This window comes from Trachurus japonicus, chromosome 1 (assembly GCF_045865225.1).
Source record: "Trachurus japonicus isolate A0001 chromosome 1, Traja_1.0".
Taxonomy (NCBI): Eukaryota; Metazoa; Chordata; class Actinopteri; order Carangiformes; family Carangidae; genus Trachurus; species Trachurus japonicus.
Genome location: NC_140907.1, coordinates 20249435 through 20266782, shown reverse-complemented (window position 1 = coordinate 20266782; position 17348 = coordinate 20249435). Strand labels below are relative to the sequence as shown.

General features: G+C 39.9%; 2 protein-coding genes across 5 annotated transcripts; one reads left to right on the top strand and one right to left on the bottom strand.

Annotated features, from left to right (window-relative positions):
• The first annotated feature begins 414 nt into the window (after positions 1 to 414).
• cldnd1b (claudin domain containing 1b) lies at positions 415 to 6894 on the top strand. The gene is made up of 5 exons (XM_085779194.1): positions 415 to 532; positions 1268 to 1841; positions 2518 to 2625; positions 2755 to 2892; positions 5352 to 6894. Exons 2-5 carry the CDS (start codon positions 1556 to 1558, stop codon positions 5570 to 5572), a joined length of 753 nt encoding a protein of 250 aa, XP_085635320.1. The 5' UTR covers positions 415 to 532; positions 1268 to 1555; the 3' UTR covers positions 5573 to 6894.
• Positions 6717 to 12842, bottom strand: LOC146991822 (N-acyl-aromatic-L-amino acid amidohydrolase (carboxylate-forming) B-like). 4 transcript variants are annotated; one of them, XM_085779181.1, is made up of 7 exons: positions 12820 to 12842; positions 10253 to 10479; positions 9966 to 10158; positions 8749 to 8842; positions 8535 to 8642; positions 8044 to 8156; positions 6717 to 7612 (listed from the first exon to the last, which is right to left on the bottom strand). In XM_085779181.1, the coding sequence occupies exons 2-7, from the start codon at positions 10477 to 10479 to the stop codon at positions 7418 to 7420; spliced, it is 930 nt and encodes a 309-aa protein (XP_085635307.1). In that variant the 5' UTR covers positions 12820 to 12842; the 3' UTR covers positions 6717 to 7417. The 4 variants fall into 4 exon arrangements, with proteins under 4 accessions (XP_085635307.1, XP_085635290.1, XP_085635298.1 ...); XM_085779164.1 differs by lacking the exon at positions 12820 to 12842 and adding an exon at positions 11666 to 11951; XM_085779172.1 differs by lacking the exon at positions 12820 to 12842 and adding an exon at positions 11800 to 11824.
• Positions 12843 to 17348: the final 4506 nt, after the last annotated feature.

The window sequence follows — 17348 nt, the reverse complement described above, 5'->3', positions numbered from 1 at the left end:
CAAAAAATAAAGATCAATATATTTGATGAGATTTCTTTTTTTCTTTGTAGTAGCTACAATTTTCTTTAGTCACTGCAATGTCTAACCCATATGCCATATGAGGGCAGGGCAGAGTTGATAATGGGCGTGTATTGCGTCATGGCTAAAAAATTGTAGGCTACAATCTACTGTGAGCTGTTATCAACTGATTTTCTTCTGAGCTCATATTGGCTCCTTGAGTTGCACAGCAGGTTGAAAGTCAGGATTTTAATATGAAGAGTCAAGACAAAAAATGTTCTTCTCTGGTTTTCTTTCATAAAGCACTTTTTGCTGTGTAAATAAAGCATTCGATCTGTATTAGACAAACTAGACACGCACTTTGTACCACTTGGTGGCGGAAATGAGCCGGATGAGCGGCTTGCCTACCGCAGCTTTAACCAAAGAAAAAGAAATCGAAGAAAAGTTATGAACAAGGAAGAAGACGGAGGCCTCCTGGAAATGTAATGATCGCGACCATTAGCGCTGATGTTGGTGCTTATTGCCAAGCGAGGAGGTAACTTAAAACAAGCATTTTAAATCAAATATGTAACATGATACCATATGATGAACGTCTGGTCGGTTGTGCAGCAGTGGGCTGTGGTTGGCTGCAGCTAGCTGCTGAGATGCTAACTGGTCGCAAGCGACGGAGGAGCTGCTGTGTTTGTTGTTGTTTTTATCATTAGCGCTAATAAACAGACATAACATCTCTGAAATAATTAAAAGCACTGTGTATCTTATCGGCAAGGTCGAACAGAAAACCAAACGTGATAATAAGGGTTAGGTTGACAATGAGCTTCACATGAGCAGGGTTCCCACGCCCCCTGGAAAACCTGGGAAATGGTTGACTAATTTTACACAGGGAAAAAGAGAGAAAAAAAGAGTCAAATGTCCTGAAAAATTATTTATCACATCGTGACATCAGCTACCAGAGCTCTATTTGACTATTTCAGACCCCGCTAAAGATGGCAGGATTTATTTTCCAAAGACATGCCGAGCTAGAGACTTTTAGTTGATGAGTGTTGCCAGTATTATTGGACCAAAAGCATGAAGACTTCTGGGGGTGAAAGAGCAATAAACATAGACAATCGTGTACAAAACTGTCGAAAAGACACTTCTCCAAAGCATGAATGGGACGGGGGATGTATTATGGTGTGATGACATGTCTGTCATCCTGTAGCAGCTGAAAATGTCCTGGAAAATGAGTGGGGTCCCTGATGAAGCTCTGTGTGTTTCTGTGTCTTCTCTGCAGGTTGTGAGGAGCAGCTGCCTCAGTGTTGGGGTCATGATGACTGAAAAACGCAGCACCAAACCAAACCTACTGACTCAAGTATAATGCTGGGATATAGTGACACTGTCATACATTGACCATAGTTAACAGACATGCCGTGGTGCCTAAACACCAAGCGGAAATATATTTTGTAACAATACTGTCACACAGCAGCAGCAACAAAAGCCAAAGCCCATTAGTGTTGCTGTTTTATTTAACAGTGAACTGTTTTCCTCAGAGCATAAAGCGAGCTGTTTTCCTCTAGAAACCATGGTAGATAATAGGTATGCCACAGCGCTGGTCATCGGCTCAGTCCTGAGCCTGTTGGCCACCGTGTACCTGTCCGTTGCCGTGGGGACCCAGCAGTGGTACCAGTACAACAGTCCACCGGTCAAACGTAAGGGCATCAACGCCTCCAACCTCAGAGAGGAGTTCATCAATGCAGAGTTTGATGAGAAGATCTCCAGCAGCACCATGTTCCTGCTGAACGGCACGCTGGGCCTGTGGTGGAGGTGCATCCTGGTGCCCAGCCAGTCGCACTGGTTTGCAGAGCCAGGTATTACAAGCTCTTGTTGTACCCCTTTTCCCACAGCATTTCATTTGAAATGAAAAAATCAGACGATATTAGAAATCTTACCAAATATACCAGGTTGAATTTGAATTTGAAAAGTCACTTTGGCTTCAATGTGATGTTGTGATTGCTATTTTTTTCCTCAATTTTCTGACATTTTGTTGACTAAACTGTTCATTAATCAAACATGCAGCAGTAAAAAATAATACATTGTATACTATAGCTTTTTTCTGATATATAAAATGGAATGGGAATAAGATAATTTAACATTTAACATTTGTCACCTGCCCGGTCATGTGACAGACCATATGCAAATACCAAACAGTGGAGGTATGTCACCACTTTTGTTTGATGTCTGATGAAGGGCAAGTCGTCCGAAACGTTGCACAGACATGTGGTGATTTAAAATGCACCCATACTTCTTGTGTGCAGACTTTATTTTTGATCTTTTGTGCCTGTTTTTTGTCCAGCACCCAGCAGTCAGTTTTTGGGATGTGTGTGCTGTCTCCACATTTGTTAATTGGTTACTATCACCTAACGAATTAAACCTATGGACAAAATGTTTGACTCAGCTTCCTGTAACACTGATAAAAAAAAATGCTTATAGATCCAATTAGACTGAGTTGATAATAATAATGTGATTTGTGTTGTCTGTCTTTAGATCCAAAGATGGAGACCCGTTGTGTGAGCTTCACGCTTCCTCAGCAGTTTATTCCAAAATACAAATACTCTGGAAACGACAGCAGTGAGGAAGATCTGCTGAGAACATGTAAGTTTACCCTGTTGAGGTTGGGTTATGATTTATCATGTCTCACTATATGCACCAGGCTTAAGCATCTGTTTTTTTTGTTTGTTTAACCAGGAATAATGTTTTTATACTTGTTGTCATTTTGTGCAGATCTCTGGAGATGTCAGTTTCTCCTGCCCCTGGTGTCGCTGGCCTTGGTTTTTCTCAGTGGCCTTGTCGGGGTCTGTGCCTGCCTGTGCCGCAGCTTCACCCCCACCTTGGGTGTGGGGGTGCTTCATCTTCTAGCAGGTGAGAGAAACGCTGCGTATTACAAACCCAATAACACACACTGGGTCTCATTCATGAAACATGAGCAGCACAGATTTGTGTGTAAACCATGTGCAGCGGAAATTTACGTGGATTTCCGCATTCATCAATCTTTTTAGATTAGATAATTTAGTATCTGTTCATAGTTACTCAAAAAATCTACACCTGCTCCTGACTGTGAGTAGCGCTTGTGTAAATGTAGGAATGCACAGAAATATTGCCTGTCACTGTTGGAAATTACAATTTTGATTTGTATTACTCTCTCATGTTCAAAATATGCAGATGTCTTTGAAACACGTGATTTAAACATGACAAACCATTAGAAATAAAGAGAAGAGAGAGAGAAAAAGAGAGAGGCGTTTTAGGGATCGGCCACGCACAAACATGTCAAGGCTCCATCTGATGATGATAATGATGAACTGATATGCGATGCAAAGTGTGTGTTGCTACACGTTGGTACACGTTCGCTGGACGCACACTTCATCCTGCGCAATAGCCCAGTCGGCACTGGTTTGGATGGAGCTGTGACAGACGGCTGGTGCATCTGTAACAATATAACCTGCCTATATAACTTCATGTGTTGATACAACCATGCTCCTCTGCTGCTGGCTGCTGTAGTTTTGTAGTTGTGTGTATTTTTTTCTTTTTTTCCCCATGTTTAATATCGAACTATTCTGGCTTTACTTCTTAAACGGTTCTTTAAACCAAGGATACTTAATTCACTAAATCTGTTACTTCCCTCCACGCCTTTGATTTACCTGTCCCAGTCACACCGCTACTATCAGAAGAGAATTAAATATTTTTTCTGGACTCCACTTCACCCAAAATGACTTCAATCCCCGATCTCTCTTTTCTCTCTCTCTCCCTCTTTCCTTGTCTGCGTCATGGCCGCAGGTGAACAGGATGCACCTACCTCCTTATATGGTGGTCAGGATCTCCTTATATGGCTATTCATTGGCAGAGATCTATGCTAATTGCTGATCACCGGGGGCGTGCTGTTAATTTATGATGGGCGGGCATTCATGATCTTACACATGTGCCTATGATCAATCAAATCTGAGATTCCCGCACCATTCATGAATCCAGAGTAGAGTTTTAGTAGCGTGGACTTTTATGTGCAAATCTACACACAGATTCATGAATGTTTCAGCCGTTTGCAGCTGTTAGAAACACTTAACAAAGGACGACATGTGGAATGAGCTAATTAATTTTGAATTTTGATATCATATCCCTGCTTTTAATATGGCTGAACCTAAATTCAGCCTGGTGTTTGATGATCAGATGTGTTGATGACTTAGTTTTTACTTGAACAAAAATCTCCCCAAAAGGTTGATCTGATTTTAAACTGTCACAGGAAGAGATAATGTAATTAATTAATTGGTTGTCACTTTCTACAGTTAGGCAAATTTTGGTTTTAATGTGAAACTGTTGTGCTGTTTTCACCGCCTTGTCCAGGCTTTAAAGACCCCCTCCCGTGAAAATCGTGCTTTTCGTGCTTTTCACATGTTCCTGTGGCATTTTTCTTGTGTTAGAGCACATATCAGCAGAAAAGGAAGTGCAAAATTGCATTTCTGAGTTTTTCTGCCTTCAAACTGCTGTGAACCAATGGCAGACGCAAACTGGCAGTTTCAGGGAGACTGGAGCTGACGTGTCACAGCTCCAGGGGAGGGGACTAGTGCTACAAGCTCCCGCCCCGCTCTGCATCTGGCTCAGAGGTGAAAGGCTTGACAGCTCGGTGTAGCTGTCAAGGTATAACAGGTATAGCTCACCTGGTAGAGCAGCTTCCTCGTGAGCAAGGACTATGCACCAGTCTGGGATCAAATCCCAGTGTGGAGTTTTACGCTAAATGCGCTGAATCTGTAATTGTACAATGTCCAGCTGTCAGCAAGCGGGGGGTGGGGTGCGAGGAGGTGGCTGGGGGGGTGCAGAGCAGCGCAGTCTCCGCCCACCCTCCAGAGGTGCATTGCTAATGTGCATTGCTAATGAGCTGGTTTTAAAATGACCAAAAAGGGTCGCGGGAGGGGGACTTTAAACGCAGACTTTTAGAAATGCTGCTGTCCCCAGGTTAAATTTAAAACCTCCAGAGTTGCGTTACATGGCTACCTTAGGAAGCAATGACTTTAACACCTACTGCTGCTCTCTGATTGGTTCTTATCTTGCCATGTAGTGCCTGTGTTTTCTCTCTGGTTAATGTTTAAATTTCACAGAACTAATATAATATCTGCTGCGGACCCTGGTTAGGGCAGTCCTCGTGCCAGACTTGATGGACTGCCTCTGCTATGATAAATGAAACCCTGCTGTAAATTAGATTATGTAGCTCAGTGCAGCTGGAAACTTCTTGGAGCCAGAATCCAGCTGAAGTTTAGACTCTGGTATGTGTGATGTTTGGACCCAACCTGACGCCTCGTATTAATTCATGCGTTTCTATCTCTACCCATCAGGTCTCTGCTCTCTGGGAACTGTCTGCTGTTTCTTGGCAGGGGTGGATTTGCTCCACCAGTATGCAAAACCCCCAGACGGGGTGGAGGGCTCGCTGGGCTGGTCCCTCTACCTCGCCCTCATCTCCTTCCCCCTGCAGATGATGGCAGCCGCCTTGTTCCTGTGGGCGGCCAGGAGTCACCGCAAGAACTACACCCGCGTGATGGCTTACAGGGTCGCATAAAGGAGGAAGAGACGACTCCAACAACAGCGTGCAGTACTTTAAAACAGCCTCCTGGCCTGAGGACTTCATTACATGTCTTTTGTTTTATGAAAGGAGGTGAACTGAACTAAGTGACTCCTCCTCTGTTACAATACTTTAGATAGGAAAAAAGTAATTTCATGAAATCACAAACTCAAGGCCAGAATAAAAAAAAAAAACAGATTGCAGCTAATCATCATAAGTGCTCATAAACAGTTAATATGTTAACTGTCTTATCTCACCTTTTGTTTTAGCCTCTCTAATCGAAGCTCTATTTTGCCCAAAGCATGTTCTTAATATATTTTAATGCCAAGATGTTGGGGATCATTTGTTATTTCAGGTTTACCTCTGTTTCTGTGCATTATTTATTTGCCTTTTTTTCAGATGCCATTGTTTCTAAAGCTGCTCACCACATTGCCCTTAAATCAGTTAATGAACACGCACCCATTACATCACAAATAACACACATGCAGTCATCTAAGTCAGGATATCTTTACTCTAGTGCATGAACAATATTACACTAGGCTATATATTTTAATTTTGGATGTTTTCTTTTAGTTCTGTTTTAATTTAGCCTTATCTTTAATATCGAGCTTTCGCTGTGCATGCCTTTTTAAAATGACATTTCCATCATCTGTGGTAGTTGTTCATTTCTGTCTGTGGTATGTGTTGACTAAATGTCACGTCCTAAAAATGTAACCACTCATCTTCCACTGTGGCCCTTGTTTATAGATGTAATATATAGTTCATTTGATTATTAGAAAGACTGAAGTAATTTGATGCCAGTCAAGCAAACCCATTACCACTTAGTAACATCTAAATGAAGGAAAGCTTCAGCCCCAAGTTATATCACTGCTGTTTAACATTTGTGGTGATGGAGTTTTGCTGTTAAAAAAACTGCTGATTGTTGATCAACAGTTCGGTGTGTGTTTCTGTAGAGCTCACAAGTTATAGGGTTTGAATTGGTTAAAGCATTGTTTGTTGCCAAGGTTAAAGAAACTTTGAGTAACAATTGAATTAGCAAAATCTTCCCTGGCACGTGCGAACCCTCCTGAATCGACATGTTTATACTCAACATTAGTGTGGAAAGTGAATTTTACTACTTTTGTGTGTGCGTGTGTGTGTGTGTGTGTGTGTCAAATTACAATATTAGTCATTAACCAGCGCCAGAATACAATACAGACTGTGATGTTTTTGTATCACAATGTTTTTCACTTTACACATCTGATGTGTATACACTCTGGATTTTGTAAATGATTTTATGTATTCTGAAGCACACTATTAATAAATTTGGCATATGCTCACTTTTGTGGTTTTGTTTTGTTTTGTTTATAAAAACAAGTGTGAAAAAAGGAGAGAAAAATGGAGATGTGTAGAGATCCAAGTCAAGTCAAGACAGTTATTTAATGTGATCCATGTCCTATTTCTTCAAACATGGTGTTTGCATTTTCACAGTGAGAAAATCAATGTCATTAATAGTTAAAAGTAGATTTTTTCTTTAAAAAAAGAGGAGGATTGTAACTGATCCACCAGCTGTCAGTTAAGTCAAGTATATGATCTAAAAAATCTCATGTTAAATTTCATTTTAAGCCTCACAGAGGCAGTAGGCTACTGTTAAAAAGCTGCTGTATTGCATTGAATTAGGAGGTAATTGTGTCCAGCACCTGCAGGATATCTAAACTTCAGTGCATATTTACGTACCATTTGTGTATTGCTTAATTCGTCATTTCAGATGATTAAAAACATTATTATGCAAGTACTACGCATATTCTATATGAGATTGTAATTAAAAATTGCCACAGTACATGTTGGTCTCCTCCTATCTCTCTACTCTGTCTTCACACTAACAGACGGGAAGGTCAGAGTGATCTTTCGAGCTAAATGGAAAGCAATCTTCTTCTCGTAGTAGGCACATTCATTGACAAAGAAGGGGTAGAGTTCTTCTCCCTCGTGCTTCACCGTCTCCCCAGAAAATGACAGGAATATGGGGTCGCCTGGCTGGAGAAGTTTGAAGTCATTATCCTTGAGGCAGACAGAAAGAGAGAATAACAGGTGAGTCATCGTGCAGCAGGAGCAGCTTTTAAATGCAAATGTGGCATTTAAAGTTTCCCAAATTAGATTCCTTTCTTTGTGGATTTATGGGAGCACATTAAATGAGCAAATGGAACTGTTAGTAGTAGGGCTATAGTTTTAACATACATATAGGTTCAACATATGTTTATTTTCTTGCCAATAGTTAACTGAGAGGCCTTCGATTAATATAAAAACTAAAGATGGAGTCCCTGAAGACCTCACAGTGATGAAGAGGCTCCAGCTGCTGGCTTTGGTTTTCTGTTTGGTGTCATCATTACTCTCATCTAACTCTTCACAAGGAAGCCAATAAGCTTGTTACCTGAAACTGTGTAATTAAGTGCAGCAGGCCTACATGTGCATCTTTCCCAGATGTACTGTACCTGTAGCTGGGGGTGAATGGCAGCAATAATTTCACTGGTTGTAGGATCCCTTGGGTAGTCGACACTGCTCTTATGAGTGTATGCTTCAACCTCACCTCCTTCAAACGTACCTCCTGTTGGCAAAGGACAGTAGTTAATGCTTACTTATGCAAACAGTTTCACTCATCACTTGTGGTGTCTTTTCATGTAGATAATTGTGGTTTACATGAGCCTGATTTTGAGATACTTCAGGTTTAATCTGGATATCCAAAGTCTCACTAAAAATATTTCATAAGCTGCTTGATTATTATTGTCTCCATAGATAACAAAAAGGCAAATGAGCACTTAATTTATAAAGCAGGATATATGTAGTAAGTTAACATAATAAATATTTAAACCATACTTTGCTGATCTGAAAGAAAAAGGAATAATCTAGAAGCCAGGACAGCGAAAGCTTGGTCGACACGAGTCTTGAACTTAGTTTTTGTGTCTGTGTGTATTATGTTTCTTACCAGAATTAAACAGCTGAATCCATTCTGTTGTGAGATCCACCGCCTCTTTCACCATGTTGAAGATATCAGCTCTTAGCACACCGTTGGGTTGAGGCCCCGCCTCAATTGCTGCACAGAACAAGACAAATCAAAAAATCTATAGATTTATTGCTCAATTTAATAATAAAAAAGTCTTAATTTTATGCACCTGCTCAAATATAGTATACACCCTTACCAAAGCCATGTTTGCCCAGTGACTCCAATGAGTAGGCCTCAGAGATGGGTATATCCAGCTGGATTGCTCTCACGGGTGCAGAGGTCATCTTACTCTGGAGAGCAAAGATAACAACTATTCACAGCATGAAATGCTTCAATACAACCCGATAGCCTATTCTTTAACATATAATACATACACATAGACAGTGTGAACTGCAGGTTGTCCAAAGAGCCAGATTATTGACTTTAAATGGGCCATAAACTGGTGTTCAAACAACATAAACAATGCATTTAAAAGTGTGACAAGCTCATCTTAAACAGTAGGAAATAAAAATGTCTGTCCACCACACAGTTTGTCCCTTTGGTTTAAAGACCGGGTAAACCAAATTCTGAATTTTTCTTCTTAACATATTAAATAGGTCTTATGTGTCCCTAAAAACATGTAAAAAAGGCTTTTGGCCATTTATAATTTCATTGTGGAGCTAGACCTCAGAGGATTTAATGGTCGGGTCTAAAACTACAGTAGGGCCGCGTGACGCAACGCGACCCTAGCACAAAACCCGCTCCGCTCTGGGTATAAATACATTCAGCCAACTGCTGGCATCTGTGGTTTTCCGTCCCACTTGCTTTTGAGTCTAGCCAAAAGGGAAAGTGAAACAGCCAGCTATCTAAATGTAGGCTAATTCATGTTCCCACCAGGAGAGACCAGTGGTCTTAAAACACTTAGGCCTATTTATTTTTGTTTTCCCCTTTAATGACTACTTTGTTTTGCTTAACTACCTGCAGCTAAACTTTTGTTAAATGCAAATTAACGAATGCTGGCATAAGGACAACACGGTTAACATGACCTCCTGTCAACATTATTTAGGCTAACACCTGTTCAACTTAAACAGTATCGAAGTTGATATGACCATAGTGATGGATGTGTAGCCCACTGCTGGGTAGCAGACGTCTCTTTACAGTTTGAAGGTTCGTCAAAAAACATTTTTTTAGGTTGAAACTCTCAACGTCAGTAAAAATATTCAGAATGACTAATTGTTCTTACAAGGAGGAAAAGGTACTTTCCAATAGCCTCAATAAAATGTGTTATGAAACTTAACACATTTAAGTTAAAGAAATAGCCTACATAATTAGACTTTGAATTCTTTATGCTCTGTGGTTGTTGCATTAAATATTATTAGCCAAAAAGATACAGCAAAATGTATCCATCTGTCTGTGAATGAGTGAAGTTTGTACCTGTATGTATTTGAAAATATGAAGGGTGATCCAGTCTAAGGAGTAAAAGATGAGGCACAGGCCCATGTTGGCAGTGGTGTTGTGGAGGTCACAGAACAGATCCACGGCCTCTTCACTTCCTTTTGGCCCAAACTGAGCATTCAGCTCATGGGCTCGCCTCAACTCATACGGTGTTGAATCTGTGACGGGGGCACTACAAGCCAGAACATGCAGTCAGGAGTAGTTTTCACATGAAAGCACTGAGAGGTATAAGATCAGTTCTCACAAAAAGTTTTTATGTAACTTACCTCAGCAAGGCGTCAGTAAAACAGCGGTTGAGATCCGTTTCTGTGTATCTTTTGCAAGCGTCCACAGCAGGTGGGTTTGCCAGGACAGTGGTGATGGAGACAGATCCAACCTTTCCCACCTCCTGCTTCTGCATCTCTCTCACCAGATACACCCCTGTCATCTCATTTCCATGGGTGCCACCGCAAAAAACTGCACGGGACAGTGGCGGGAAAGAGACGTGCTCCATCTGCCAGCAGGGATAAAAAGAGACTGTTGTGTTCTTCCACTACTTATGGTGCATTTCACCTTAAAGCAAGCCAGCAAGTCAGCCAGAACCTGTCCAACATGTTATACTAGTTATATGTTAAACATAAATTAGGCAGACAAAGGTAATATGTGACTTGTTGACATTAAGTTCTGGTCGCAAACTGGGGTTAAAAGTGCAGATGTTGTGCTGGATGAAGGTCAGTGAGTTACTTATTTATTTGTCTACACATTAGAGGAGTTTCCAGATTTGTTTATCTTTGAAATTATGTTTTTGTTTAACTAAATTTCAAATTTATAATATGAATTAAAAGAATTACAACTTATGGTGCATTCATTACAACTCAGAGGTCGTTTTTTTTCCGACTTCCGAGTTGTCTTGAACGCAACATAAAATGTAGGTAAACTAGTTTGAAGAAATCGGGAAATAATTAATTGTCTTGGCCTGGCAACAGGAGAGTGTCTGTTGAAGTTAATTTTATACTGCTTTGCTTCATGAGGGGGTGTTGTCCCTGAGACAACAGCAGAAACAGGCCAAACAGTAAAACTGACAGGTATTTATACAGTTCAAACACAGCTCAGGGTTTAAGTGTCCAGAAAACAAGTTAATATGACAATGTTTGACAGAACGGGGACCTTTAGTGTGTTGCACCATCATAATACGATGCTGACTTACAACTGTCTTTCTTTTCCAGGATTTTGCCACTGAATGTTTCAGCTACACCTCTCTGGTTTCTGGTTCAGACAAAATCCTTTCAAAGTTCAAAAGGTTATCCAAGTTACATAGTTTTTTGTAACATTGAAACAGTTACCATTGGCTCTGTCAGTTCTGTAGCCTATTTAATGGGAAATTGTGTATTTATCTATTATTTTATATAGTTTTGGTCACCAGCCTGGCTGCTGCACTACTCAGATATAAGAACTCCTGCACACTGTCAGCATTAAGTCTGATTTAACAGACAGACAGTGCGTGCAAAATTGTCATTCATTTGCGTCATTACATTCTTGTACAGACCTGTGTACTAGGTGAACATTGCTCTCAGTAAAGTGCTGCACTGCTCAAGTTAAATATTCAGCACAGCAAAGACAAAAACCATGAGTCTTACATGCAAACAGCAACATTTTCACAGACTACAAGTAAGACACAACACTACAGGATGTGGTCTTACCTTTCTGTCCAAACTCAGCCCTGCTCTGCAGGCGCTGAACTGAAACAACCTTTGAACTTAGACGGAAGCCCAGTAATGCAGTATTTCATAACCTGCAAACACAGCACAACGCAAGCTACTTTCCAATCACAAACCTTTCACTTGCACAGGGTTGAATTAATCCAAAAGTCCAAACAGATGCAGACTGCCTCGTTTTACAGCTGGTCCTCCTCCTCGTCTGTGTTTCTTTTTCTTTCCTGTGTGGGCCCTCCTCGATCTGTTTCTTCAGATCAGATTTCAAGCAGTTAAACATTATGTGATGTAACAGGAACTCACACTATGTTATTTTCTACTGAACCAGCAGGAGCTGCTCTCAGTGTTCTGTGGTCTGTGGTGCAAATATGAGGTACCACAATATAACTGTGCGCTGTGTTATGCTGCTTCACTTTGTCCAAACAAGGGCCTTCACTGACAGATACAGCTTGTTCTTAACAGTTGTACTGCAACACTGGGATAATGCCCAAGAACGTGTATAATTATACTTAGATCATACTTATATTTAGGTGTAACTTCTAGTCAACTTTACATCCTTCTTGCACATCTACAGGACAATACAGTTTTGTCAGCAGTAACACACATTTAGCCTACATTTACTTTGGTTTTGCATCTTGGTCTCAGATTCACATATGTTGTACACAGTCCATACGCCCACTTGCCCAGCAGCAAAGGAAACATTTACAGTTTATATTCTGTCTTGGTGCTCGACCCTGTTCTTCTACTTATATCAGTGTGTTTTCACCACGACTCATTACAGTGATTTGCTGCATTCATCTCTAATCTGATCCAATACTGTTACTACCAACCGTTTTCTAGGAGGAGCAGTGTTGCAGGTAACCTTTGTGTAAAAAGTCTGTGAGTTACATTTCACCTCCAAACATCTATCATGATATCATTTTAATAAGGGTTCAAGGCTTCAAGATTAAAATGATTGAATATTTCACAAAACAAAAAAACAAAAAAACAAGAAGCAATTAAGTCTAAACAAATAATTTAAAGTCATGTTGCAGAACTTTAAAGTTTTTCCTGTGTCTCATATGACCTTCATGTCCCACTGGAGGGATCTCAGGCCGTAGGTCTGGAGTTACTAATCTATGAAATCTTCAAATGTTAATTACCTCCCATTTTTCATGTCTTTCCCCTTCACATTCGCTCTCCAGTTTCTGCCATCTCTCTCTCTCTCTCTCTCTCTCTCTCTCTGTCTGTCTGTCTGTCTGTCTCTCTCTCACTCACTCTCTCTTTCTGAAGAAGTCCTAAACTCCATTTAGACATGTAATCCTGTCGGATTAGTCACTTCATCATAAGCTGCTTCCTCACTCTCTGTCTCTCTCTCTCCCTCTCTCTCTCATTCATTCTCCTTCACTCAGTTCACTTCAATTCATTTTCACTTCACTGTGAACTGCAAAGATACAAGACAGAGGAAACAGAAGTCTTTGTTCAGTGTAGTATATTTTGATGTTGATGCTGATGAAAAGATGACCACTCTGACACGTCTTCTTTGTAGATGGTAAAAAAGAGTTTATTACAAAAAAGATATTAGATCCATTTTTTGACATTTCCATTTTTTTTTTTTTACATAGTTTTCATACATTTCATGCATATATTGATGTTTAGTCAAAAAGCCAATTCTTTGAGAAGCCTCTGGAGCCAGTATGAGACCTCTGTCTCTTGGCCAAACGTTTTCTAAAACTCCACCTTTCTAAACAAAGGATGTAGCTGGCCAGGATGGTCATAAACTGAGACAATACCTAACATGTCCAAATTACCCTCTGGTATTTGTAACATCTTGACCAGGCAGTTAACCTTTAGGCTAACGTAAACATAGATGAAGCAAACCAAATAAAGGTGTAGCTCTCGCTCTTTGTTCACCTTTGACCTCTTGATACATGACCTTTAACTAATCATAAAATATTTTTCTTAGAATGAAGATTATAGTCCGAAACACAAACCAAACAAAATGTTACAATTCTTTTCCTTCATTTTTTGAAACTCTGTCAAAGATCTCTGTGTCGGCATTTACTGTAACAGTTTATTTCTGCCTGTAAACAGACTATGTTACGTAATCATGGTAGTCATACAAACGCAACAATAAATGAAAGAATTAGATTGTTGACCAATGGTTTCCTGGGTTCATAGTTGTGGATAATGTTGATTTAAATGTTATGTCGCTGGTTGACAATATATTGTTGGTAATATGTCAGTGTATTTTAGATTTGATTCATTGGCCATTTTTTATCGATGGAGATGGCAGAACTGTTATTGCATGGGACTAGCACAAGAGTGTGTTTCTTTGTGTGGATGTTACTTTGGCCTTACTGGTCTGCCTGTCATCGATGCTGTTGATCTCGCTGTTCTTCTATGTCAAGTACTATGCTGAAACACCAACTGCCTACTTGGGGACAATAAAGATAACTTTGAACTTGAACTTGAACCTGATTGCTGTCTTTGCAGTACTAATGGGAAATAAAAACTTTGCATATCACTATCACAACTGTCTGACGTGATAGTGACTGTGTAAACCATGTAACTGTGTACTAGAAACTATGTAATGGGAATAAGGTTGTCATAATGTATTTATAGCTCACATGATAAAAATAGAGTCAGCTCTGACTCCACTGAGCTCAGATATCACATAGACAATCAATAAAAGGTAGAGCCCTGTGTGATTAAATCATCCTAATTATTCACTTTTCTTTTTTATAAAAAAGAGACATTGTTGACAACGCTGACATGTTTTTAGCTGATTTATTGTCAGTTCTCTCAGATCTGATCCATCTCACCACCACTTGGAGGCGTCAAAGAGGCTTCCTGCTATGCTGTATGGATGTAAAGTATGCAGAGTAGTGTGAGGTATGTTAAAAAAAATCCACTGTGATTTATTGGTTGTTTTTTTCTATTTCTTTTTGAAAATGACTTTGCGTCAGTGTTTCCCAAAAGCCACTTATGCCTCTTACATAAGTTAAACCATTTGTTAAAGCAGGTGAAAAAAAATAAATCAATTTTCATTTACTGCTGATCCTCAAGCATTGTTTACAGTTTAGACACAGTTTGTTCAGAGAGCAAATGTAATGCAGATGGAAAAATGTGGGTTGGGTAAAATCTTAACAGTCACAGCATGTCATGTTAAGAACAGGGAAAATATTATAATGTTCATACAATGTTAATGACAGGAGTGGACAGTAACACAGCACAAGTTTCATGTATCCTTACTTTGTCATTACTATTATTTATTTATTTATTTTTAGTCCAATAAACTTAAAAGACAGGTGTTGTGTTTTTTTGTCCCCATTACATCTCTATGATGGACTTCACAAGTTGTTCAAATGCTGAACCACCGATCTGACAAGAAACACTCTTTCATTTCATCTGCACTGCTTTTCAGTGGAGTGACAATAAACTTGATTTGATTTGATTTTGAATCAAAGCTTTCAGTCTGATGAATCAATTTTCTTTGTATTTTGAAAAATGTGATATAGGAGAAGTGTGCATGACAATGGTCTCTTTTGTTGATTCACTAGTATTTTCTGGCTATAGACTCTTTATTCTGCAGGTTCTACACTTAGTTAGTGCGTCCGTAGGTTGTAATGTACCTTTGAATATTTAAATCAACTACTCCAATAATTTAACTCCCTAAGTGAACAGCTTTCACTTGTATTGGAGGATTAACACATTGATTCAGGTGATGGTGTTGTGTACTTGTCCTTCTTGGGTTAATGGTCTTATTGATTAACAACATAGAGTGATTTACTTTTCTCCACTGGATTGTGTTGACCTGACTTCACTGCTTTATCAAAGACCTCTAATCAGTCAATATCACTGTTATTTGCTTTACACAGATTAAAACTTCATCCTATTAGACACAGATCAGACACCTGCTGTGTATAAAAATCTCACTTGAATTATTCATACAAAACACAGGAAAAATAACTTCACCTATTAGCTTGTGACCTTTTTAGTATGGAGGACAGGGTGTGTTTAGAAGTGGTTCGAACCGTGACATTTGAGAAAGGGAGTGGCCCAAACGGAGGTGACCTCTGGGTAATGAGGTCTTGCTGGGAGGAAACAGAGTTTCTGACCTTCCTGTGGTCTCTGTGCCAGTGTTAGCTCGTCAGTGTTTGTGTGCTCTTGGGGATGACCCATAAACTCAGAATCTAATATACACGCATGCAGGATATGTTTCCTTTGTTTTCAGATAAACTGTATCATGCAGCTGATAGGAACAAAACACAGCTGCTGCACAAACCAGCAACACACTGAGGCGGATTCTTTCACTGGCTGCAGCGTGTATCTACCTGATCCAGGATCTCTGTGGTGGTGATTTGTCAGTGACTAAAGTATTTAACCTTAGGGGACCCAGGCTGATGTTGGTGCATGTTTTCTGCATTTGTTTTTTACTTTGTGTGGCCCATACACTGCTTTTATGTGGATGCATGTTAATAAAATATGAAAACTGAGAAATCTTTACAAAATATGATTCTGAAACTCTCCGTGTTGCAAAGTATTGTTTAGCACACAGATGTGGCAGATTAAAATCAGTAAAATCAAGAGCATTTTCATTTTTTCTAAAGTTTTCTCATTGTATTTCTACTTGAGAAACTTAGCAAATAAACCATATTCAGTGTATTCACCTCTGGATACAGAGACTCCGAAGGTAAAATTAGCTGAGAAGAAAAACCAGAGAATGTTTTGTCTGTGTAGCATTTTGAAAGACTTTTAAACAGCAACATGATCTTTGGTATTTTATTAGTGTTTTTGAATTTCTGGTCAACCGTTGTCTTGCCCGCGTTATGCACAGGAAAAGACGTGTTTTACCTTCGGAAGAGAGGGGAAGGAGGAGCAGTGAGTCTCAAGTAAGGGCCGACAACCTAAAGGAACTCCCAAGGCGTGGCTTAGAAGTGTAGCTATTGTACCACAAAGATAAAATCTGGTCGTTCAATGGAAGGAATCTAATCAAGAACAGGAAGTGTCAGACGGAGAAGACACATGTGCATTTGCATTGGTGTTGCTTTTCCTTGTGGATAGTCCTGAAAACAGAAATTGTGCCGAGGACAGACACGGATGTGTTGTAATGTTAGCAACCTCCTGTTTTACCAAACCTTTTGAAAAGAAATTTGACCAACGTTGTGTCCCTGAGTAGTAAAAACAAGTCAGCGTTCTTCATTGGCCCATGCTTCACTCTTACACAGAGTTTGAGTCAAATTGGTGCTTTATTTTTTTGATAGTCTTATGCGGAAGAAAACAAACAGAAAAACAAACGTCTCCAACAATATTGTCCAACAACTGTGGTCCAGTTGAGGGTTAAACCACACGTGGGTTGGTCTAGTGCGACTTGCCACGGTTGACTCAATGCAAAGACGAAATACAGATTTACTTCACTGCAGAGAGTGAATGTTTTGTTAGCCCCCTTGCTGGCATAAGTGAACCGAATATTCTCCACTGTTATTTGCACATGTATGACCTAAACCTCAGCCTCAGCGGCATTCACTATGGGAGGCCTCACCTACATTGGCTTATGTGTGACCGCAGCCTGTAGCTACTGCCAGACACGACATGGGAGTGTTGTCTTTACAAAAACAATTGTTTTTGTAATTACTTAGAGTTTCGCTGGGGGTCGACAGAAGTTACACACAACAGCTTTAATATTTAT